The 26,627-nt window shown below is 36.3% G+C and overlaps 1 protein-coding gene across 4 annotated transcripts in view; it reads left to right on the forward strand.

Moving 5' to 3' along the window:
• Heph (hephaestin) overlaps window positions 1-22,908 on the forward strand; it is a 79,795-nt gene extending 56,887 nt beyond the window's left edge. For 3 of the 4 annotated variants that reach the window (XM_051178877.1, XM_051178876.1, XM_051178878.1), the window contains 6 exons: window positions 8,820-8,926; window positions 9,858-10,074; window positions 12,549-12,688; window positions 13,390-13,552; window positions 19,570-19,614; window positions 21,971-22,908. In XM_051178877.1, the coding sequence (XP_051034834.1) occupies window positions 8,820-8,926; window positions 9,858-10,074; window positions 12,549-12,688; window positions 13,390-13,552; window positions 19,570-19,614; window positions 21,971-22,203 (905 nt within the window). In that variant the 3' untranslated portion in view covers window positions 22,204-22,908. The remainder of the gene's footprint in view (window positions 1-8,819; window positions 8,927-9,857; window positions 10,075-12,548; window positions 12,689-13,389; window positions 13,553-19,569; window positions 19,615-21,970) is intronic. The other variant, XM_051178879.1, reaches the window with a different exon arrangement.
• The last annotated feature ends 3,719 nt before the right edge of the window (window positions 22,909-26,627 follow it).

A 26,627-nucleotide genomic window follows, 5' to 3' on the forward strand; every position in this document is an offset into this window, starting at 1 on the left:
CTTCCAGCTTAAGGTGGGTATCTGTAGCTATAAATGTGTCTATAGCATCTCATCAGTTTGAATATATTTTAAAATTCATTTTAGGGTGTCCTCTAGTTGTCTTTATAAGTTTTTCCATTTAACATTTATTTTTCATTAATTTTTCAAATTCTTATTGTATGTATACATTACATATAGCACAGTATTTTGTATTGATGATTTCATGTAAATATACACTGTTGTACATTGAGCACATTTGCCCCATATTCACTTACTCTCCTCTTTCTTATCATTCCTTTTTCATTTCTTCTCCAGGACAGTTTTACTTATATGTGTTTAGGATATATATGTGTGTGTACATACATATACATATATGTACATATATATGATTTTTGAAGCATATAATACTTGCATTTCTGGCTTAGTTTCATTAGTATGATTATTTCCAGTTTTATGTATTTTCCTGCAAATAAGCGTGTTCATCTTTATGTGTATATGAACCATGTTTTCCTTATTCAACACTTTCTTGGACATTAGGTTAGTTCCATAACCTAGCTACTAAGAATGCTGTGATAAAACATAAATATGGAAGGATGTTTGTTATAAGTTTATTTGGAGTTGTTTCAGTAAATACCCAGGATGCTTTTCTTGAAGAACACCCCATACTGATTTCTATAGCGACAAGTTTACATTTTAACCACAAGTGTGTAAGGGTTCCTTTCTTTTTCTGTTTTCTTTTGTTTCTTTCTTTCATTCCTTTTATATTTATTTGTTTGTTTTTGTTTTGTTTTTTGGTTCTTTTTTTTTTAAGACAGGGTACTGGCCCTGACTGTTCTGGAACTTGCTCTGTAGACCAGACTGGGCTAGAATTCACAGAGATCTCACTGTCTCTGCCCTCTAGAGTGCTGGAATTAAAGGCAAGCACCAGGATTGTCCGGTTCTTTGGTTCTTTTTCTGTTTTCTTAATGACTGCTTTTGGTATTGGGATGAGATGGAATCTCAGTGTAGTTTTAATTTGTAGTACTTTGATGACTAGTGAGTTTGAACAGTTTCTATTTGTTTATTAAAAATATTTTATTTGTTGAGAACTGTTAGTTCATTAGTTAAAATGTTTGATTTCTCATGGTTTCGTTCTTTTTTTAAAGTTCTTTTTATATTCTAAATATTAATCATGCCAGATATCCAACTAATAGATACCATTCTGTACCATGTTGTTTCACTCATTCAACTGTTTCCTTTCTGTTCCGTGCTTTGGAATTGCATGAGATCTTATTTACCAATTGTTGGTGTTATTCACTGAGCCACTGCAATCTAATTTTAGAAAGTCCTCTCATATATCTATGCCTTCAGTTGTTTTCCATACTATTTGTACTAACAGTTTCAGCAGTTCATGTTTAAATCTTAGCTTAATTTGGTTGGTTTTTGCAATGGGTAAGACATGACAGAGTTATAATTTCATTCTTCTGCATGTGGCTATTCAGTTTTACTAGCAACATTGTTTTTGAAGAGACTTTTATAAAATGTATGTTTTTGTAATTATTGTCAGGTATCTGGTAACTATGGCTACATGGACTTATACCTGGCTTTTCTATTCTGCTGATTTCTGTTTCTGCTTTGTGACAGCTCTATGCTGTTTTCTAACTCTGCCTGTGCAGTTTGACATGCAACCAAGGATGATTATTTTTGCTTAGGATTGCTTTGGCTATCTAAGGTATTTATTGTTCATACTTTGTGGGTGTCCCTCCACATGAATTTTATTTTTTTTTAATTTTGTGAAGAACAACATTGGAATTATGTGGGGATTGCATTGTATCTGTAGATTGCCTAGAGTAGTACAATCATTTTCACAATATTATTTTTTCCAATCCATAAGTGTGGGAGGCATTTTCGTCTTGTAGTGTCTTGCTTTAATCCTTCTTTTAGTGTTATAAAGTTTTTAATATAGGCAATTTTTACTTCTTTGGTTAGATATATTCCAAGGTACTAATTCTGATTTTTTGGGGAGTCTCACTATGTAACCATGGCTGATCTGGAATGTCCTGTGTAAACCAAGTTGACTTCAAACTTTCAAAGATCCACCTATTTCTGCTTCTCCAGTGCTGGGAGGCAGGCATGGTTTTGAAGTACCAGTAGCTGAGAGCTTACATCCTCATTTCCAAGTATGAGGCAGAGAGAGAAAGAGAGAGAGAGAGAGAGAGAGAGAGAGAGAGAGAGAGAGAGAGAACACTAACTGGGTACAGTATAGGCTTTTAAAATCTCAAAGCCAGTTCCAGATGACACACCTCCTCCAACAAGGCCACACCTCTTAATCTTCCCAAACAGTTCCACTAGCTCAAGCCTATGGGGGCCATTCTCATTCAAACCACCATGTCAAACACCCTGGTCCTAAGCCCTGAGAAAATATGTTTCTTTTTAAGCTACCCTATCTTCCTTCTTGGCAAAAGATATTGTGGAAAGATTCTTCTTGCTAACCTGTGGGCTCCTCAATCTGTGGTTCATGGGTCCGATAACCTACATCCAAATTAATTACTAATTTATATCATATGGAAGGTGCACCAATTTTCTAGGGGTGGCCTAAAGAAATATTACAAATTATATGAACAACAAACATCTTATAGTCTCAAGTTGCTAGAGACTAGAGGTTTCCTTTAAGATTGCCTCTTTTTTTAATGTTTGTGAGGGAAGGCATTTTTTTTTCAGACCTCAGTCTTTTTTGAGTGGTGGAAAGCCATCGTTTCCTTGTTTTCTGCCTTAATTTTTTGTCACTGTATTAAACACCATGACCAAAAACAACCTGGGAATGAAGGGTTGGTATATCATCTTAGATCTCTTAGGTCACAATCCCTCAGTGAGTAAAATCAGGGTAGAAATATAGAGGCAGCAACTGATGCAGGAATAGTGTGCACTGGCTTACTCATTGTGGCTTGCTCAACTTGATTTCCTATACCATATAGGATCACCTACCTACCTAGGGATAAATGTCTAAATTTGCTCAGCCGTGGGCTCTTATAAGTTGCATATTTTCATACTCCAAGAGGGAATAACAAGAGTACAGTCACAATCATACCAAAAGCAAATCAAAATGCATCATTGTAAACAGTTCAGTGCTTGATGTGGGATAGGATCAAAATCTTGTGGGCTCCAAAGGCCTGTGTAATTTCCCTTATCCATCTCTGTCTTTTACAGCATAATCAGTTTGTCTCATGAGCTCAGGCCAGCTCCATGCCATAGTTGCTGCTGTCCTTGGTGTTCATCCAATAGTACTATTATCACCACAATTTTGGAGTCTCCAATGCAACTACATATGAATCTTCACCAGTGACCTCTCCTGTCTTCTCTTCAGGGGCTCCCATCCCTGCCACATATTGCCAACCCTCAGCTGTTCTCCATTACCTCTTAATATCTTCAAAGCCAGTACCACCTGACTCTAGCACATTACCAGTTTTGGCTGCCAGCATGAGATACAGCCTTGGTCATCCTGGACCACAGTTTCTATGTTTTAATTATGAGGAAACAGTATTTAGAGATTTATCTTAAATGATGCTGGTCCCTTCTTAACTAAAGCTTATTTCTCAGCCCCAGGGAACCAGTATCATTTGTGTCAGTAAAGCAGAAATTTTACTTCAGTAGTTCTAGACTGTTGTTAACCACATATGAGTCTTAAGCTCCAGCTGACTAGAATCAAGGATTCTTAATATAAAACATTACACAAATATCCCTGGGAGAGTCTTTGTTTCCTTCTGAAACTGCAAATGCCAGTCTTCCATCATCTGCATCTCTTTCTGCATTTTTACCTTTCAAGCTCCCAAAGCTCATTAAGCTTTGAGCACTTAATGGCTTTTTTAGATCAAAGTTCCAAAGTCCTTCCACTTCCAAAACACAAAATAGTATGATTAGGTCTGTCACAGCAATACCTCATGAACCTGGTACCAATTTCTGTTTTAGGTTTCTGTGGCCTTAATAAATACCATGACCAAATAAACATGAGGAGTAAAGAGTTTATTTCACCTTACAGTTCCACATACATTCTTTCACAAAAGAAAGTCAGGGCAAGAACTCAAGGTAGGAACCTGGAGGCAGGAACTGAAGTAGAAACCATGGAAGAAGGCTGCTTACTGGCTTACTCACCATGGCTTGCTTAGCCTGCTTTCTTATAGAACCCAGGACCACCTGCCCAGCTGTGGTACAATCCACAGTGAGCAGGGCCCTCTCTCGTTAATTATTAAGTAAATTCTCTATACACTTGTCAGTATCTGATGGAAGCAGTTTCGTAACTGATGTTCTCCCCAGATAACTCTAGCTGGTATCAAGTTGTCAAAAACAAACAACCAGGGCATTCTACTTTTGGGTCATTTTCTTTTCATGTGTGGCTCTATACCTTAAGTTCTACTTTTTATAAGGATACTGAATAATATTGGAGGCATGCCCTACTAACCTCATTTAAAACTGGTTTCCTCTTGTTTCTAATTTGACCATGTTTCTAAATGAGGTCAGATTCTGAGTTAATAGGGGTTAAGACTTCAATATATAATATTTTGGAAGGGACACATTTGTACCATCAACAGATAGAGGATTAAGTAGTAAAAAGGACATGAGGAAATCGAAATAGTAAATGTTGGCAGAACTGTAAAATAAATATAAAGGAAGCATGATTAGGTTGAGAGAAGCAGCAATTGAGGGGATCCACAGAAGCTAGGAGAGAATTAAGCATGACATATATGGGAAAAGGGATGAGCAGAGAACTTAAAGATCTGGATGGGAGGATTAATGTAAATCTGACAATACACAAGAAGAAATGGCATTGGAAACTCTCATGAAAGTAGTAATCTTATATCAGAAAAAGAGAACTTCCTCATCTGAGACTGGAGTGACTAATGGATATAAATACAAATATGGTACTAGAATTGGTAATGGCAGTACAAGAGATGAGAGCCTTCGGAGTGGTATGTGAAGGTTAATTTTTATTGTCACTTTAATTGAACTGAAGAGTTGGTAGGAATTTGTGAAATACTCATCTGGGTGTGTCTGTGATGGCATTTCCAGAAAAATTAAGACAGGAAGACTTATTCTGGATGTATAAGCAACATCCTATATACTGCCATTCTGAGTAAAGGGCATTGCCTCACTCTACTTCCTGACCACTATATTGGAAGTTGCTTGCTGTACTATTCCTTGCTACTCATGATGTACTGAAATCATGACTAATGATAAATCCTTCTGAAATCATGACTAATGATAAACCTTTCTTTAAGGTGTTTATATTAGATATTTTGTCACAAGGACAGGAAAAGTTATTAATCTAAATTGTGGGAACAGAATTCTAGAGTTAGGCTTTATAAGTTCAATTTCAGTCCTATGTGTGGCATTTGGACAGCTACTTTAACATCTGTCTGTGACCTTCTCTTCCTTTCTAAAAAGGTTTCTTTTTGAAACTCCGGGATTTCAAATTGCAATGAGTGCTTTACAAGAATGTGGCAATGTCATTATCATTATTGTGTAAAGTCTGAGTGAAAATGAGTTTTGGAGAGTGAGGTGAGACCTGAAGAATGTGGTAAACATTGGAGTCACTAAGAAGAACAGGATATGGAGCTACAAAAGGAAATAGCACTTGGGACATAACTGAGACTGAATTCATTTTGAAAAGCTACAATACATAGAACCAAAGAGCTTTCCTCACCTCTGTTTAGCATCTGTTGGTCTAATACCAGAGGACATGAATTCCAAGATGATATATAGTTTAATAGCCTTTAGCTTTAGTGAACATGAGAATTAGTTGAAGTTATTAAATCATAATATTGCACTTTGCTAGTGATGGTGGAGTCAAAACCATGTCCTTGTGCATGTTAGGGAAAATTCTACCATTAAGCTACAAAACAAGAACATTGAATTTTTTTTTTTTATTTTCCTGGTAGGTGATGGTGACAAAAGTCTTTTGTATTCTTATTTATATTTCTATATCATATTTAGTGAATTGTGTGTTCAAAGGTTTGCTTATCTTTATTGGATAGTTTGTTTTTGTTTTGTCAATTTTTTCTATATCATTTCATAGAAATAAGTGAGAAAATGATTTCAATAAATATTTCTCTCTAAAAGTATTTTTAAATACCAGTAAATGCCAGAGAAAATTCTTTTTTTCCTTTTTTAAAATTTAAATTCTAAACAAGATTTACATGTCAACCCCAGTTCCCTCTTCCTCCCCTCCTCCCCTGCTTCCCCAACCCCAGGGAGGGAGAGACCTACTATGGGGGATCTTCAAAGTCTGTCATATCAGACACCGTCCCTCATGTGTGTAGGCAGAAGAGAGAGTATCCCTCTATGTGGAATGATTTCCCAAAGTCCAATTGTATACTAGGGATAAATACTGATCTATTACCAGAGGCCCCATAGACTGCCCAGTCCTCCTAACTAACACCACATTCGGGGGTCTGGGTCAGTCCTATCCTGGTTTCGCATCTATCAGACTGGGGTCCATGAGCTCCTCCTTGTTCAGGACAGCTGTTTGTGTGGGTTTCTCCAGCCTGGTCTTGACCCCTTTGCTCATCACACTTCCCTCTCTGCAACTGGATTCCAGGGCCAGAGAAAATTCATAACATCATTAAATATGAGAGAACAACATATTAGAATTTCGTTAGAATAGCCTATCTCCTTCATTAAAACAAAATTAAGAAAAAAGATAACTAGTTTTATGAGAATATTGAGCAAGTAGAATCTACATTGTGATGTTTGATGATTCCAGTGTTTTGCAAATCAGTGTGCCAATTCTTCCAATTGTTAAAAATTGACATTACTGTATAATTCAATAAGTCCATCCCAAGTTGTATACCCAAGACAAATGAAAGCATAACTTCATACAAAAACCTGCATGATGATTGATAGTAGCAATTTTATGGTATTTTGAATTAAACCAAGGGTGTCACACATGCTAGGAAAGTACTTAGTCCTTAATGTCAGTGTTACTCATATTACACTCAAAGCAGAAATAACCAAATATCTATAAATTGTTAAGTAGATGAATAAAATGTAATATATCCATAAAATGTCAACAAAAAGCTTTTTGGCAACAAAAAGCAATTGTTTTTTTTTTTGTGTGTGTGTGGCAGCATGTATAAACCATTACAATATTATAAAAATATAATTAGTAAGTGAAAGACAACAAAATAATTAGATTTGTATTTTGAAATGTTCAAACTGAGATATAAAACAAATTTGTGGTTGCATCGGCATGGTGTGTAGATTACAGGGTGACAAGAATTTAGGGATTCGTTGATTGTAAAGAATTATTCTAAAATAGGTTATGGTAGTACTTAGAAAACTATGTGAAAGTATATTATTTGGTTGTACAATATTTTTATTGTTTTTGCTGTTATTTCAGTTGAATATTATTTATGAACTATATGATAATCCTATGTATGCAGGTATACAATGATCAAACTTGGATAGTATGATATGAGTGAGTTGTATAGTATATAAACAACATCTCCATAAAGTTGCTATAGAAGGTCAATATGAGAAGAATCGGATGTTATTTGGAAAAGGCAAGGTTAGAGGCTGAGGGATTTTTTAGGAGTTAGTTATTTCTTGGGAGATATTTCTTGGGAGTCTGTTCACAGATAGAGCAGTGACAATTGGTTGAGTGAACCTCTCTATTCAAATCTACCTTCATGAACTGGTGAGTTTATTGGGGTACTTAAAGCAGCAGTAATGGAGCAGAGGTTTCTTATAGGAACTTGGATAGTTAAAAAAAAAAATTGAAAACCTCACCCTGACCCAACAAATTTGCATTCTTGGAGCTTCCTGCACACTCCTCTTTTTTAGCAGTTGTTATAATCTCTGATGGCATCTACTTGTGAATCTTGAAAGTATCTGGAGTAGAGATGTAGATATGTGAGTCAATGGTTAAGAGCAAATATTGTTCTTCCAGAGGACATGAATTCAGATCCTAAATGGCACACCAGGCAGCTTACAGCCATATGACTCCAAGGATGTCATGGTGCTTTCTTGTCTAAATAGCCATTAGCACTATATGTACATACTCCCCATATACATGAATTTGAAATAAAATAAATCTAAAAAGCTAAAATATATCATAGAGTTAGACTCATAAGGCTTGGTACTTCACTGGATGTTGAATAGATGAATGTTGAAGTGATGAAGAAAACTACAGTTTTGGTTTATAGCAACTAGAAGAATAGGAATGTATTTCTAAATATCAGAGGCACAATTTGAGAGAAAAAAAGACTTACTTTTCAAAAGAGAATTAAATTTATAGCAATTTTAGGTTGTGTTTGGTCCTGAAGATGGAAGCTAGGGCTTCATACATATTAAGATGCTCTACCATAGAATTATAGCCACCAATAGAAATTTCCATTTTTATCTGCTATTAGGGCAATATTAAAATGATGCCTAATATTTAATTACAATTTTGGTGTGAGAGCTTAGTAACAAAGTAGGTTTATCTTGAACTATTTAAGATTTTTCAAGACATAGATCTTCCATACGGAATTGAAAGTAAGGAAGAAGGTGAGGACAGGGTTTATGGAAACAGTTTCATTAAGGATGAAGCAGCCTAAAGACAAGATGAACACAGAACCCAAATGATATAACATCGTAGCTAGTGAAAACAGTACTAGGATTACATTGCCACAGGATTAGGCCTGGGCTTTTGTGCATGGACAGGCTAGAAGTGCAATACTGAGTAATTTCCATGAAGGGAGAAAAATTGTGACAAAAATGAAATGGTGCCTGGTATGAGAATGATGGAAAGGGATCTTAGGGTGCTGAGACTCAACCACTATAGCCTTTAGACATTGAGAGAAATGTTGTATTTGCTCCCTTCTTAGGTGAAGTACATACTTACCAGTGGAACATCCCAGAAAGAGCTGGTCCTGGACCCAGTGACTCTGCTTGTGTTTCCTGGATTTATTATTCTGCAGTGGATCCAATCAAGGTAAAGAAAATTGGAATATTTAAAGAAGGATCCCAGAAATGGGCAAACTACCTGGCAAAACTGACAAAAAATGGAGTTAAAAACAAACAAACAAACAAAAAACAACCAACCAACCAACCAACCAACCTACCAACCATCCAACCAACCACAGTTCTGTTAACATCTGGGTTTTGCAGAACTTTCCCTAAATGCTTCCCTTATTTTAATTATAAGGAAAAGGAATGGAGGTAACATGTGACACCAGATACTTCTCATGAGGATTTTCTTTTCTTTTTCTTTTTTTTTTCTCAACATTTTTGGATCATGTAAAGCAGTATGGTCTCGCATTTTTTTTTTTAATGGGGATAGTTGTCAGGAAATTAGGGGCCTAGTCACAAATTTGGCACTAGAGAGACTTTGGAATAACGATAATAAAGTCATGCTGCCTCTGTTTCCTAATCTGGAAAATTAATTTTGTCTATCTAGCCAGTTAATCATGACAAGTCCTCTGCAATACATTGTATCTACTTTATTATGGGTATTTTTTCTTGGTGTTATGGATGATACAAATGTATGGTATCTCAAAGGGCATGATCCAATATAGCAAAAGGGAAGTAGAGAAGCCATCAGAAAGAAAGCTTCCTCTAATCTGGACTTTGAAATCTAAATGAGAGTATGCCATAGATAATAATTATGTTGGAAGGAGGACACTGCCTAAAAAGGCATTAAGTTGAAATATTTAAAAATTAATGAATAATTCAATCTAGCTAAAGCATAAGTTATATGTCTTATCTCAACTATGTGTTAAATGACTGTTGGAATGAATTTAGAAATCAGAGTATCATAGTTAAGAATATAAGGCATTTATGATGAAATGCTAAGGGATTGTGATTCAACTTTTTATAGAGTACTGCAGTCTAGGAATAACCTCATGTCTTTCTCCCTCCGTCAGGATATGTATAGTGGTCTGGTGGGACCCTTAGTTGTCTGCCGAAAGGGCATCTTGGGACACTATGGAGGTCGGAATGATATGGACCGGGAATTTGCCTTGCTGTTTTTGATCTTTGATGAGAACCAGTCTTGGTATCTGGAGGAGAATATTGCAATTTATGGGTCACAGGAGACAAACATTCAGGATGAGACCTTCTTGGAGAGCAATAAAATGCATGGTCTGTATAAAAGAAGCTATTCTTATTACAAAGTAGTCCATACTATTTTCATAAGATGATCTGCTAGGTTCATCTCTATTGGTGCATAATTCTGGAAAAGATGAGAAAATTGGACAGTGGAATGGGAATGACTTAGAAAAATCTTTATTATATACACAAATTTACAAAACAGATACATGATCCACATTAGGTGAGGTGCCCAGAAGGAAGGATGCTAACTCTTTAAAGTTATAATCATGTCACAAGCAAATTTTAACAGGCTAGATTAGGAAACATGTACATATATGACCCTTTATATACATAATTAGCCACCTTGTAAGTGCCCCTCTATTTCAAAATTCTGAATTTGTTTTTTCTTTCAAAAGCATGATATTTAATCACCATTTTAAATTCTGGATCTGTTCTGTCAATATAGACAAATGGAGGACAACTTATTATTTTTACTACTTTTAAAGCAAAATTTAAATTTTCATGGAGTAGTTGGAAAAGATAGCCACAGAGAATTAGAACACAGAGCTTATGCTGCATACAATAAGGAATTTTTTTGAATCTTGAATGGATCTGAGGTGGGAGAATTATATCACCAAAGCCTGCCTTTGCTCTAGATATCTGGTAGCTTTTCACAAAAAAAATAAAGAGAGAGAGAAAGAGAGAGAGAGAGAGAGAGAGAGAGAGAGAGAGAGAGAGAGAGAGAGAGTCACGAGTAAGACGGAGGGCTTAAGTGCAGTGGAATGTATGAAGTGATCTCTCCCTACCACTTCTTACTCAAGATTTCTTTGATCTGAGAGTGCAGTGCAGCTTTGATAATGACTCTAATGGAACTCAAAAGTAGTGTCCCATTGTCCTACAGATTTTATCTATTTCCCCTTGATGGAAAGATGAGTGATTCACACTAGAACAGATGATTCACAACTTTACAAAGTGAACTTTTATAGTTTCTGTCAAATCAAGGAAATAAAATGGGCTAGAACAAAGAGGAAATGAGGGCAATGTTAGGTCCTCCCAGTTCAGGATTTGGCTAATGATGGCTTTCATCTACTCAGATGCCCATTTTTCCAAACTTCAGATATCACTCTACCTAGCTAGCCAGCTAGAAGATATTTTTGAACATATTTTGAGCACTATTGCTATAAATACCAAGAAATAATGTTGCAGTCCAAGAGGACAAGCAAATAATATTTTAACTCCTCTTCCCTCTTCTACATTCCTGAACCAACTGAGAAAAATAAATGGTTAAGATAAAATATGACCCTTATTAGTGAGAATGCTAATTGGAAAACTGAATTTCATTTTATAACTAAATATGATTGCTGATACTTTCCTTGCAATGGATAGGTTTTCTAAATTATCATTGACATCAATGGACAACAAAATTTCTCTGCATTATGAGAGGCAGGCTCTTACCATAACCAATTAGTGACCCAATTAGCACCCTTTTCTATGATCAAAGAGATAAACTATCTAGAAGTGGATGAGCTGAACAATTTTGGTTCTTTTTTTTTTTTTTTTTTTTTACCAAATCAACAATTTGATGTTAGTAGACATAGAAAAATACTGTACCTGTTCCTTTCATTATTTTCCCTCTTGAAGAGTAGAGTACCTCTCATCTGGGAGAAAATAAGATGTGGGAGGAAATTATTTTGGATAAAATCCTACCAATGTGAGTTAATGTAACAGTGAATAGTGTGTCTTTGTAATATTGGATGTGACTTTGGAAGGGAATGTGTTAATTAAAAAATGCATATTGTAGTCTGAGTTATCAGCTTGTGGTTCTACAAATGTACAAGAAAGCTATAGCACTGTAGTATATAAATATATAAATATTTCCTGGTTATTAGTAACCTTAGACAAGTTGGCAACATAGGCTTTCACACCTTAAAAGATAAATAAACTCAGAAGACAGATTTTGAAGATTTCTAATGAATCATGCTGAGGAGTACTGGAGGAGTTCAAAAGGGGAAGGTGATATAAGAAATTGAGGTTACATAGAAGACCTTAGGAAATCAGAAAAGTTTTCTTAAGGAGACAAGTTTTTAAAGAGAAATAATAAGGAAGCAATATTTATGAGAGGGAAACTCAGAGATCTAAGGATTCACATAACATATATAGACCAAGCAGATGATGGTGAAAAAAAAAATCCACTCATTGGAATCAATGCTACTGACAGTAGGAGGTGAATCTGGGAAGGTTTGTGTGAAGGTATATTTTAAATGAGCTTATTCGCTGAGATATAGAGCCATGAAGTTGTTCTTTATGAAAGGGAGGAGCCCTTAACTTTTTTAACTTCAGAATTACATAGTCAGAATAATTACTTAGAGATAACTCTGATATCATTATTGTGGAAGATATATTGAAGATAGAGATGTAGTAAATTAGTAGCATATTACTATCATCAGAAATGATAGGAAATAGACATAGGGCAGTGGCAAAATGTAAATAAAAGAAAAGATATCAGGCATTTTCTTCTTTTACAGCCATCAATGGGAAACTCTATGCTAATCTCAAAGGTCTTACTGTATACCAAGGAGAACGGGTAGCCTGGTACATGCTAGCCATGGGCCAAGATACTGACATTCACACTGTGCACTTCCATGCAGAGAGTTTTCTCTATCAGGTGAGCTGAAATATTGTTGAGCCCCACAGGTAGTCACTTCGATGCTTTTCCTTCTGATAACTAAGATAATGTTCTATTGAAAATGCAAGTAGATGGAAGGAACCGGTGTCACAGTATCTGAGCCAAAGACTTCAGACTCAATGAACAATGGTTTTAAGAGCAAGGCATTTAAAATATTCTTAAAATCCTTGAAAGTCTTTAATACATCACTGCAAGAGTGCAAATTCAGGAGCAACATAGAACAATATATGATTCTGAGAATGTTTTAATCGTCGGAAAAGAGCACAGAATTGGAGGCATCATTTTAGACTGAGAGATCCAGAACTATTTTGATCAGGGTCTTAGTAAAAAAGAGAAACTTCGCTAAATTCATTCACTTCTAAAGGAAATGTGTAGATCCTTATTAGAGATCAGAAATTAATTCAGGCTCTCCAAATTTTGGCTTATAGAAAATTTTAGAGAATCTAGGTTTGAGCCCTCTACAAGAACTAATAACACCTTTCATCTGCAGCAATTTATGAAAAAGTAGGAGGAAAAAAGTGCTGTGTTGTTTTAGTTTGCATGATTAGATTCTAGGAGAGATAAATAAAATGGATCTTGGACATTTCTCCTTGCTACAGATATTTTAGACTTTTAAGAATCTAAATAAGTAAATCCATTCCTATAATTTTCAGTTCTTCTCCCCATCAACTTTCTTGCAGAATGGACACAGTCACCGGGCAGATGTTGTGGATCTCTTCCCAGGGACCTTTGAAGTTGTGGAAATGGTAGCCAGCAACCCTGGGACATGGCTGATGCACTGCCATGTGACTGACCATGTTCATGCTGGCATGGAGACAATCTTTACTGTCTTGACTCATGAAGGTAAGACAGAAATCCCCCAAGTGTGTTGTTTTCTAATCTTATGTCTAGCCCGTAGAAACTAGGTGATAGTAAGGAACCACTTGAACTTTCCCTACTGGCCCAGAAGAACAAGGTTTTATCACAGATAAGGCCCTTGTTTAGACAATTCCCCAAGCTGTATTTCTCATCCTCCCTTGCAAACATAATAAGTTCAAGTGGGTGAGCTGGGCTAGACTGCAACTGGGGGAGGGGGCTTTGCTACTATAGATTTACTGCCCTTTGACAAAAATTAATTACTTAATTAGTTTACAGATCCATCATTTAAAGTATAATAGAAGTGCTACTTCAAGGAAATTACTAGTGAGTCTTTCTTTGATGTGTTCATTATCAAAGACAAATATGTGGGCTTGGTAATATGAGTGGGTAACAATGTTTGGAAGCAAGCATGAAAACCTAAGTTTGCAGCCACATAAAAGACCAAAATACCTGTAACCCAGACATTGCAGGGTAAAGACAGGAATATCCTGGTAGCTCGGTGGTTCCTCAGCTAAGCCAAACAGCTTGCACTGGTTTCAGTGCAAGACTGTCAATAAAACAAAGGTGGAAAGTAATAGAGAGAAACATCTAGTGTCCTCCTCTAGCCTTTGAATGCACGAGCATAAGCACACATACCTGAACAAACACATGTGATCATAAATACAACACACACACACATACACACACACACACACACACACACACACACACACACAAATATGTTCACTGATCCTTACCCCCAATTAATAATGGCTCCTTTTCTAAAGAAAAGAAAATAATTCTAGTGGATACCCTAAACATGTTTTTGTGAAAGTTGTCAATGGCAGTTCTTCAGAACTATCTGTGTGTATGTTAAATGATAAATGTCTCACCCTTCTTCATGAACTGTGTCCCAGCCACCAGCATTGTTTCCCTTCCAACAAGCCTTCTATGAAAAAAAAAATGCATATTTTAACTTTTTTTGAAATTATAATTATAGCATTTCCCCCTTCCCTTTCCTCCCTCCAAATCCTTGCATATTGTCCTTCTTATTGCTTTTCAAAGCCATGACCTCTTTTTCTTTATTATTTGCATGCACAAATTTATATTTATATGTACACACATAATTTCCTGATTATAACCAGCTCAGTTCATATAATGTTACTTGTATGTATCTTTGTTTATTTTCATATATCATACTGCTTTGGACTGGCAGCAGTGGCTGAGAGTGGCAGCTAGTGACTCTATCAAAAGACATAGAGTGGGAAGTTGCCTTTGCCTATTGAGACCACAGACCAGAAGACACATCACCAAAGTGCTATAGATTCAATAAAACAGGCTCTCTTCTTGCATTACAATTAGTTATCCTTATATATGAGCCACCCAAAATGTGAGATCATCTCAGTATATATCATCAGAGTACCTCAAATTACAATTTGAGATCTAGCCCATAACTCTTAATCTGTTTGAAATTTTGCTTGTTTATTCAATTTAAATTGATTCAATTTCGCTCTAACTCTACATGTACTAACAGGGCAATCAGAAGAAAGACTTAAAGAAAATAGAAAAAGCCTAACTTCTTTCTTTATTAATGTTTTTATTATTTAAAACAATTTTAAATTTAAATATATTTTGGCCATATTTTCCTCTTCCCTCAAGTCCTTCCAGATCTTCTCCCTCTCCCTGCCCACACAACTTTAAGTTTGTTTTCTTTTAACAAGTAAACACCCCACACAACACCATCCCCAAAACAAGAAAACAAATGAACACCCAAATAGAAAAAACAAGAAAGACCCCACCACACTGTAACCAAATAAAAGCATGTACATGTGTGCATGCATACACACACACACACACACACACACACACACACACACACACACACACAGACAAAACTATGAAGTACATTTTATGTTGGTCAACTACTCCTGAACATGAGGCCTGTCCTGGACTGATCAATATACCCAGTGTCACTCCATTGGAGAAAAGTGATTTTCCCTCTCACAGCAGAAGTGAGTGTTCAGTTGTTAACTTTTACCCTAGTGTCTAGGTTTTCAATTCATCCCTTCATTCATTTTTTAAAAGATACAACAAAATAAAATATAATAAGATAAAACAAAAACTGTCACAACAAAATTATACTACACAAACCAACATAAAGAAATGAACCCAAGAGAAGGCACAATAACCAGAGACCCACTCATTAATACCACCAGGAATCCTATAAAAACACTAAACTAGAAGCCATAGTATTTATTCAGAGTACATGGTACAGACCCATGCAGACCCTGAATATGTTGCCTTAGTTTTGGGGAGTTCATATAAGCTTTACTCATGTTGATTTAGATGGTCTTGTTCTCCTGGTGTCCCCCATCCCTTCTGGCTCTTACATTCTTTCTGCCTTCTCTTTCTTGGGGTTCCCTGAGCTCTGAGACGGAAGGGATTTGATGGAGATTTCCCACACTCTGCATAATGTCTGGCTGTGGTTCATTATATTTGCTCCCAAATGCTGTAGGAGGAAGCCTGTAAGGAGTAGGGTTTTTTCTCCCGCAGGCTGGTCTTGTCCCGCCGCTGCGCCATCCCCAATTAACACACCAAGACTCTGTATTAGATACAATTCAGTTGGCCAGTTACTTGTTTCTTATCGGCTAGCTCTGTCTTAATTATTAACCCATTTCTATGTATTTCCACGTGGTCTCCTTACCGGGGAATGGGGCAGGCATCTGGTCTCCCCGGTCTCTCCATGCTGACCCCTCCTTCCTACTTCCTCTTTCCTCCTTGTCTCCCAGTCCCTCCTATCTTCCTTTCCTATTGGCCAACAGTGCTTTATTCATTAACCAGTATGAGAAACATACAGAATGACATCTCCCATCAGAAGCTTCTCTGACAATGACTAAGTAGGCATTGATCTATGAATATAGAAGAATATCATTAGGAGTTATTTAATCCCTATGCTTTTGTTGTTGTTTTGTTTTGTTTTATTCTTTTAGACCAATATTATTTAGTTTTCTCCTAGGTCATTGGGCTATCTTGTCTTTGGTTCTTGGTTACCCAGGTGGTATTGGGTATGGGTTCTATCTCATGGAGTATGCCTTATGTCAAATCAGTTATTGGTTGGTTACTTCTACAAGGTTTGTGCCACCATTGCCCTAGCACATGTTACAGACAAGACACCATTGTAAATCAAAGGGTTTGTGGCTGTGTTGGTGTTTATATTTCTCTTTTGAGAGAATGCAGGGTACATTTCTTTGCTAAAGAAGATAGAACTTAAAGGTAAAGGCTCTATGTAGGCTCATTTTCACTTCTTAGTGTTCAACGATTTGTGTAGGTGTTGTCTTCAGCAGTGGAGCCTTACTATCAGTTTGTGGAGAGCAACCTATAAGCTTGATAACAGCCTTCCCATTGGCTCCCTTTGGCCAACTGATAAATGTATCCCATTCCTGGTACAGGAAAAGAGGTGTCCATTTAGGACTCTTCCTCCCTTGTTATTTAGCTATTTCATTTAGATCACCTTCATATGTGTGCTTTAGGAGTTTCTACTGTATTAGGCTTATATACTACTCCTATAATCCAGTCGCTACTTGAACCTTCTGTTCTAGCCCCCCCCATCCTTGTCAATCTATAATTATCTGTTCTACTTCCTTTTTCTAATGAAACCTATCTTTTTATGCCTACCCTCTGTGGGTCTGTGGAATATAGCTTAGTTATTGACTTAACAGCTAATATCCACATATAAATGGGTATTACCATGTTCGTCATGCTGGGTCTGGGTTAGCTTACTCAGGATGATTTTTTTTTCTAGTTCCATTCATTTGCTTTCAAATTTCAAGATGCCATTAAAAAAAGATGAGTAATACTCCATTGTGTGAATGTACCACATTTCCTTTATGCATTATTCTTTTGAGAGACCTCTAGGTTGTTTCCAATTTCTAAAAAGTCTATTTCTTGGATAAAGATCCTGATTAAGCTATGAGGTATATGAACCACATGTAAGATGAAAGATTAATACAATGCTGGTGGAAAATAATCCTTCTATTGTGATAAGAGAGAAGACAGAAAAAAAGAGGATGAACGTTTAGGTTTAGTAGAAGTTCATAATGAGCAGATTTTCTCCCTTTTGTTCCCTTGGTTCCTTTAGGGTGTAGCTTATAGTGTCATCTGCTGAGGGGGGACTACTTGAGGAAATTGAGAGAAGTGTTAAGATATCTACTTTGTGGTGGAGAATAAACTCACTGATGCCTTATAGGATTGAGGGCTTAGTTAAAAGTAAACAGAAAATCCAAGTCTTTAGATGTATATGTTTTTTTTTTTTTCTGGTGGTATTCAGCATACTGGGTAAAATATAAGACAAGAACAGTTACTGTGATTTCATATGTAAGTGTTTGAAGTTATAGACCATGGATTCTTATCTAGTCATTAGTGGAAGAGAAGGCATGGATGAAATTGGTAGGCAAGGAAGTCCTGTGGTTTAGCAATAAAATATTTAATTTGAGGAGAATAACAGGAATTTTGCTAACAAAATAATAACCATTAAAAAAGAGAGATTTTTGTTAGGTTTGGGATTTCTGAGGTGCTGCAGACATGGAGGAGTGATCCAATATGACCATGACTGGCCATGAGTGGTAAAACTGGAGTTTTACATGTGACTGGAATGAAACAGTCTATGCCTGGGAGGGGATTAAGAAAGACTATACTAATAACCAATGATTTCCATGGATGAAGAGAAATACTAAGTAACAGTCACAAGAAATGTTTAGTTTTTCTATCTAATCAAAGCAATCTTCAAAAGAAATCAATCTTTACTAGAATGGGGAAAACAATGTTTGAATAGCACATACCTCAGAAAATATTTAAGATTCACTGTAAAAGGAAAGGAAAAATTATTGTGAGACATGATTGAATGTGTACACAAATACATTTGACAGAAAGCCAGGGATTTCTGAAGGGATATTGGGACATGGTGGAAGAGAAATAGGTAGTATTCAGTGGGGATAGAGAAAGTGACAAGAAGCACAGAAATAAAGGCATACAGGTAAGCTATATTTTGGCTTTGTAGGTCTATGCACTTGTCCTTGTTTTCCTGTGACCTCTCAAAATCAAACACATTTTAATATTTATTTTTACTGATGACATTTCTTATCTGACAATTTCATGCGTGTCTGTTAATGTATTCTGCTTTCTCTCTCTCTCTCTCTCTCTCTCACTTTAACTACTTTTTCCCTCAATCATTACCTTTCTCAGATTCATGACTTTTTGGTTGGTTTTGTGATATTCAGTTTAATCAGAGCCATTGGATTGGAACTATTTGTTGGAGCCTGGTGAGATCATCCGTGGGTACTTAACTGAAGGCAATGGTTCTCACTCTCCACAAATCTATCTGTACCAAAGTCAAGCCATGAGCGGAAGAGAACTCTAAGCCCCTCATCCATCTGTGTTTTATTGTTGACAGTGCCATTCTTGTGCAGATACACTACAGGCATCCACACCTGTTTTGAGTTTGTGGTTACAGGGGCTTTGTCTTGCTCAGGAGATGATATTTTGCAGCCCTTCTCCATATCTTCCAGCTCTTACATTCTTTGTGGCATTTCTTCCACAGTGTTCCTCATGGATAGCTTAAATATGTTGTTTAGGGTGGAGCACCCGTGCAGTGATAGGCCTCTGCTTTCATCATTATCCACAGGAAACACTCTCCTTTCATTAAAGCTGAGAGAGTATCATATGTCTGAAAGGATAAATGTAACTATTTAGGAGGTGGCTTGATTCTATGTTAATTTGCCAAACAACAGTATTTCATAACACCAACACACCGGACCTATGATCTGCCCTATTGTGGGTTTTTGACTAGATTTAAAGTAGTAGGCATAGATGCCCTTGTTCGCTTAGAGCAGATATCATATACAAAGAGACCATAATAAAGTAGTAAATTCCAGAAAGAAATTGCTTTAAGTATTGTAAAGATCCCACAGAAATCCTATAAATTGGTACAAAGAATAATAGGATCAACCACTTGTCTTTTCCCACAGAACATTTAAGTACTATGACTACCATCACCAAAGAGATTGGAAAAGGTATGTAGGATGATGTGTGTACACTGAGAAGTTGCATGTCGTGTGTGTGTGTGTGTGTGTGTGTGTGTAATATGTGATACTAATAGCATGACTAAACTTGGGCACTATAATCTAACACCTTAAGAATTTTGTAAGATGTCAGAAGCCAATGAACTAGGATTTATTACCTTCAACATGTTTATTCACCTTGTGTCTTTCCCATAACCTTTGGAACTTGAGGAAGCAGCCACATAGAAAGCTCTATTGTTAGCTCACAAACTGTTTATGAGGGAGAATAAAATTCCAAATCCTGCTAGGATAGGTCTGAAAGACTTGTAGCAAAAAAAACCAAGGATTCCTACATGAACAATATGAGACTAGAAAAATACCAGGCATCCTTCAACAACTACTTTCATTCTTTTCTCTTTTATCTATAGAATAACAAGGAATTGTATCTTGGGGACCATTCAATTTTTTTCCCCTTTGAGAAAAAGATTATTTTCTTATGATGCCTAGGTTAAAATTATTCTTTCATTCTTTACTCCATTTGTGCCGTTTGCAAGGAAAGATTCAAAAAGTTGTGTGAAATACAAGAACTACTAGACCTGTATGTGCTACCTAATATCACCATACTTGGAAAGTACAGCAGGAGAATCATAGGTTCCAGACAAACTTAGACTCATGGTGAGACCATGTCCCTAAAGATTAAAAAAAAAAAAAAAAACAATAAAACGGACATTGAGAGATATGAATTTACTCTGGAGATTTTTAGCTCTACTGAAAACTAGCTTCTCATTAGTAAAGTCCCTATGATCTACCTAAGTGACCTGTGCTATCCTGGAGAGGTTAGAGAAAGTTAACGTAAGGTTGAAAGGATAATTCTCAGGTCATATTTCCTTCAACTCAAGTAAGTATCTATCTATCTATCTATCTATCTATCTATCTATCTATCTATCTATCTATATACATATATATATATGACTATATAGTGTAATATGTGTATATTTGTATATACATACATAAATTGTGTATTTGTATTGTTCATAAAATCTCACTTGAGGAAAAACTGTCAAAATTATTGGTTGAATAAAAGTCACTAATTTTCTAAATTGGAAGATTGTTTAGGGTCACAAGAAAAAATAAATGCCAGAATATAAACCCAGAACCAGAATGCACTTCAATTTCTATTTGAACTCATTACTTGGCATCTTCTTTCAGTTCTGTGGGAACATTCATTCATCCAATTATGCATTCATCAAACAAGTGTCAATTACCAGGGGCACAAAAACAAATAAGACATAATTGCTACTTTCCATTGCCTAAAAATGGAATGAGACACAGAAACAATCATTGTAATGCTAGATGCTGTGCACAGAAATGGTAAACAGCAATACTATCTTATAATTACTGTATATTTGCTATTTACCAAGTGCCATGCTAAATATTCCATGCATATTATTAATGCATTTAAATCTGATAATAATCCCTTTTGTTATCCATGGTCATCATTATCTACAATTTACAAAAGGGGTAAACTAAGATTCACTAGGGATTCAGTCACTCAGCCCTAGGTCACAGATTAGATAATGTAGGCAATTTGGAGCCCTAGAGGAAGGCACCATTAATTGTTCTAAATGAATTGCAGATAGTGACATTTAACGTGGAACTACAAAGGAGAGGAAAAGGAGGAAAGTATTCATCAAAGTAAGAACTATGAACAAAGACAGAAACTATGATATATTTTTATGGGAAATGAAGATTATTTCTGTAGTTGAATAATAGCAGATAAGATTAAAAAGGTAGGTTAGAGCCTGACTGAGAGGGTTGGAATGTGTGACTTCAAATTCTGAGCTCTGTCCTGTAAATCAATTGAAGGCAATGGAATGTTTGTATGAGAGAAACTGTCACAATCAACAGAAAAGGTCTACCTGAAAGTACTATTAACATGCTCCACAAAGTGGGAGTCCAGACAGCCTGGTGGTGAGCTGTCACAGAGTAATGGCTAAAATGAACATTGATAAGTTAGATTGACTCAATGTCCTTCATGAAGTTTCACTTATTTCTCCTAGTTCTACCCTCTGAGTCCAGGCAGACCAAGTCTAATTATTTATTTTCTTCTATAGCATAAAGTTTTAAGTATTCTTCAGTGACTCTTCTTCCAACGGTCAAACAGAATAGGTACATCACTGATTGTCAAGGAGAGTTTCCATCTGTGATATTATAATTATTAATTATAAATTTAAAATCGATCTTTGTCAGCTGTTTTGAAGAATGTGGACAGGTTGTCTGTCCTATTTTCATGGACTTGATTTTCTAGGAGATGTCTATAAAAGGTAACCTTATGTATGGGTGTCCCTTTCCTCTTCCTCCATTTCAGCAGTGATACTAAGAGACTTTGGAGGAGGCAATGTGAAGATTCTGGGCATGACGATCCCCATAAAGGATGCTGAAATTCTGTCTTCTGTTTTGATTGCTGTATGTGTAATTCTGCTTTTTGTTGCTCTGGCTCTTGGTGGTGTAGTCTGGTACCAACATCGACAAAGAAAGCTTCGACGCAACAGGAGGTCCATTCTTGATGATAGCTTCAAGCTTCTTTCTCTGAAGCAGTAATAGACAAAGCCAGAAGATATCTTCAGTAGACACATCTGGAATGTATCTCATGCTCCCAGGAAGCCCTATACTAGCAGCACACTCTTTTGTCAAGGGATAGGAGTAGTGGAGAGAAAGAGGATGGAATCAAAATTATCTGGCTATTTATTTATTTACATGGAAATCATATTGCTCTCACTTTTTATTTTACATGTAACCTGAGGCAGTTAGGATTAGGTAAATGCTTTTGTAGACACATTTCAGCAGCTAGGCTATGTCATTTTTCAGTACTGGAAGGTATGGACATTCCTAGAATGTAATTGTTCTAGCATAATATATACCAAGAAAAAGGTATCTAATTTGGTTTCTATTTCCAGGACCTATCTAGAAAAGTATATTTGTAATTGAGGGCAAATCATGAGCCACAAACATAACCCCTAACTAAATAAAGGACCGCACAGACATGATGGAAAATGAGAGATAGGGTAGGGAGTGGGAATCCAAATTATACTTTAATTATATTTAGCAATGGACTATTTAGGAGAAGTAAGTGAAAGGGTTGTAGTTGTCATGAGTATCTACAACCGCTGGAACCAGAAACACCTGTTAAAACAGTCCTTCAGGTTTCTACACGGTGGTACTGAAGGGAATTTTCAATGTTTTCTCCATGTTTGAAGTCATAAATCTTGTCTGTTAAAGTACTTATTAAAAGATTGGAATACTGAATTTGGTGATTTTGGTGATTCCCATGGAAACTGAGAGGTGGAATTACATTTTAAATGAAATAATTTCAGTAATCTGGGGAGGCAAATTATAGATCTAATCACCCTTTGTGGATCCTAGAGTTTTGTGTGCTTTCTCAGAGTAAGCCTCCTTATCAGAGTGGTAACATCTTAGAGAAGTTCTATGAGTACTAACCATTTTTAGAATGTCAAGAAAAGTGTCCAGAGAAGGTACTGAGACAAGACCCCATACCTGCCCACTGGGCAAAAAGAGGTAGGTGTGTGAATGGTGATTTGGTAGGTGAGGGTAGCTATATGGGAGTGAGAGGAATGTTTTCAATTTGTAAACCTCTTTATAGAACAGAATCATTCCTTCCTGTATGTTACAGCAATATCCCTTTGTTGCCAGCATGTTCAATCCTCTCTGAAACTTTCATCAGAAAGCACACACAAGAAAATAGGAATGGGGTAAGACAGTCCAGTCTCACTACAGTTTCCACATGGCAGATGGAGAACAGACGGGGCATCATGCAGAGTAATGATAATAGCAATGGGATGGGGATATAGCTGAGTGGTAAAGTGATTGCCTAATAAAAGAGAGTCTCTGGGTTGAGAAAAAAAGAGCACACAAAAAAACAAGGTAATAACAAAGGTGCATAGAGATCTTCTTACACATAGCAAATAATTGTAATTCCTGATTGGATTGGATTCCCCTTAATTCATTAAAGTGGAGATAAAATAATTTTACTTAGGGTGATTCAGCCGCAAATTGAGTGGAGACTCAAATTTTTATCTCTTAGATTCCAAAAGGTTCTATTTTCTCTTTGTCATGGAAACTTCTACTGTTCTTTGTCTTTCTTACACACTTGATTTCAAATTGTGAGGTTGCCTAGCAACTTGTTTACTTAGTTAGCAACCCACAGAGTTGGTTTCCAGTTCCCATAAAATGTTGCAGGTCAGAGGCCAGAGAAGCTAACAAAGGCTAAAATAATGCATTTTGTTCATCCATGGTCAGTGGCTTTCTGAAAAATTTCTGAAAATCTAGGGAACATAGATGTGGAGGAACATATTAATTGCCCATTATCCTGTTATAAAAATAATATGCCTTCTTAGTGAGAAATCACTCTACACTCTTAGAGATAAAATAAAGGCTCTTAACAAAAGTGCACATGTCTGTGGCTATTCCCCAAATAAAAGTTAGAAATGAATGGAAGAATTTACTAACTTACACATACCTTAGGCATATGGATCCCACAAACACTACCCTCAAATCTTGTTCTGTCCTGACCCAAGGTTATGCTTTGAACAATTTAAACAGGAGATTGCAAGTCTGGCTACTTATGCAGGTAGGAAATTTACAAAGCAAAGATATTGCCATAATTGTTTTTAAGTATACCTGCGTTATTCATTTTTGAATAGTTGTTACCTATGGTCATCCTTTCTACATGGCAGAATTGTAACAGAACAAGATGGTACTGAGGTTCCTCCATCATGTATCTTTTAGGAAGCTGTTTTGGGTTTGATAAGAATTTGATCTCCTTCATGACAAGCTCTGTGGAAAATTACCCAACTCTGTTCTAGAAACCTGAATTCAAGACGCTCCAGCTAATTTATCTTGGCTTCTCTTCATCTGCCTGCTTGTGTAAACTTCCCCCTCCAGCTAATGGATTATCTTAGCTTTTGTTAAACTGTTTGCTTATGTGAAACCTCTCACTGCAGCTGCTGAACAACAAAGCAGGATATGGTTTTGCCTTTAAAAACCCCTTACTCTAAATTTACAGTGTTATATTTGAGTCCTGAATACCTGAGTGTAGTGCCCCCCCACCAAGCTGGGTGGAATAAAGACAATTGGATATAAACTGTGTCTGAGTAGTCTTCTGTGGTGGGCTCCCTGTAACACAATTTGTTTTTCCTGATAGGAGCATAGAAGACTTAGTAGAAGACCAGAACTTAGATATGGCTATGACCCTATGCTGCTCCAACTCCAGCTGCCCCATAAAAATAAATCTTTGGTATAGTAATCAGGGCCCAATGATTGGTCAGTCCTGGTGAATAAACATTCACATTTATTTATCTGTCACAGGCCTGGTGAACATACTACTTATTTATATATATTTTATTTTATAGGTAGTGCTCCTTAGGCTAAGTTTCACTTGTGTGACTTAATCTTTCCCAAGCAAATATATTAGTAAATCCTGTATAATATCTGTTTTCATTACTTTGAGTTTTTTTTTTCTTTTTTTACAACAGTTTTCCCCAATTCAAGTGTTAGGTGTGGCAGCAGCAGACAACCCCTCTTTGGCCTATTGTTTATATGGAGATTAATGAAAATTGACTGTTCTGAGGAACCTAGTCAATTAATGTTGGCAAGTTACATGTAACTGAGAAGTCCTTAGTTTGTATATGTGAGGCTGGGAGATATAGGCATGTCATGATGCATTTTAAAAGACTTATTTTTAAATTTTTTTTTAAATTATGAGTACATGGAGAGGTGGAGCAGGGTAAGAGACATCAGATCCTGATTCTTCCTCCTCCCACCAGTACTTGCTCTTAAGCAATAAGCCATCTCTGTAGCCAAACATAATGTGATTTTTCCTAGTGAGTATATCTACCTCCAATTAAAAAATAAGGGAATCTTAGAGCCTTTGTATTTTAGAAAATGTTGTATTTTTTTTTTACTGAAGTTCTTTCAAATATGGATATGAGGAGGAATTGGGAATATAAAGTATGCAAATAATAATTACAAACAGTACTCTCATCCTGTTCATTTTTCAAGCCAGAAGTCCCAACATCAACACAATAGTGTTGTCTTGTTTGCTTTCTCCCCAAGACATCATTAAAATATTTTATTTTTCAACTATTTTGTGTTTTATTACCATTGTGGAGCACATATTAAGCATATATGTGGAGGTAAGAAAACAACTTTCACAAATGGGTTCCACCCTCCACTGTGAGTTCTGGGGAATGAAGTCATATTATGAGCATCTTTACCCAGTGAGTCCTCTTGCTGGACCCAAAATATCGTCATTTGTTTACATCTTTGTTGGTTCAAACTTCAGTTAAAAGCGTAATCAGTTGTTATGTTAGGCATCCTCACTTTTGTGTATATTACCAGCACGGAGACATAAGGGCTACTTGGTCAAGGTCAGCCTAGAGTGCATATTGAGTTTCAGAGCAGCATGGACTACTGAATGAAACAGTTTCTCAAAACAGAGGGCAAAAAAAAAATCACAACTATTTGTTTCCTGGACTATTGTATTCTTTTCCTGCTGTTTTTCTGAGATTCTCTCTAGAGTTACAATTGATTTTCCAGACACAAAAGTGAGGTTTCAAAAAAAAATATAATTAAGCCTCTAGTTTGAACAACATATTGTACATTTAGATCTCCCTGAAGATAACTAGACCCTGGAGATAATTAAAGAAGCAACAACAGAAGAAAGAGAAAATTAGTAAATAGGGACAGCAGGACTGAAAACATATTGTGTTTGCTTTGTATCATATGACTCTACCCAGAACAACAAAGTCACATCATATATACCCCCCAAAAAAACAAAAAATTAAAACAACGTACAGCATTGTGTTGGATTGATGAATATGGCCACTATAGACATATTTTTTTAATGCCCAAAGGGTGTGGCAATAATAGGAGGCTTGGCTTTGTTAGAGGAAGTGTGTCAGTAAGGAGGTAGGCTTTGTTATATGCAAGCTACGTCCACTGTGACA

The sequence above is a fragment of the Phodopus roborovskii genome, unplaced genomic scaffold, assembly GCF_943737965.1.
Source record: "Phodopus roborovskii unplaced genomic scaffold, PHOROB, whole genome shotgun sequence".
Taxonomy (NCBI): domain Eukaryota; kingdom Metazoa; phylum Chordata; class Mammalia; order Rodentia; family Cricetidae; genus Phodopus; species Phodopus roborovskii.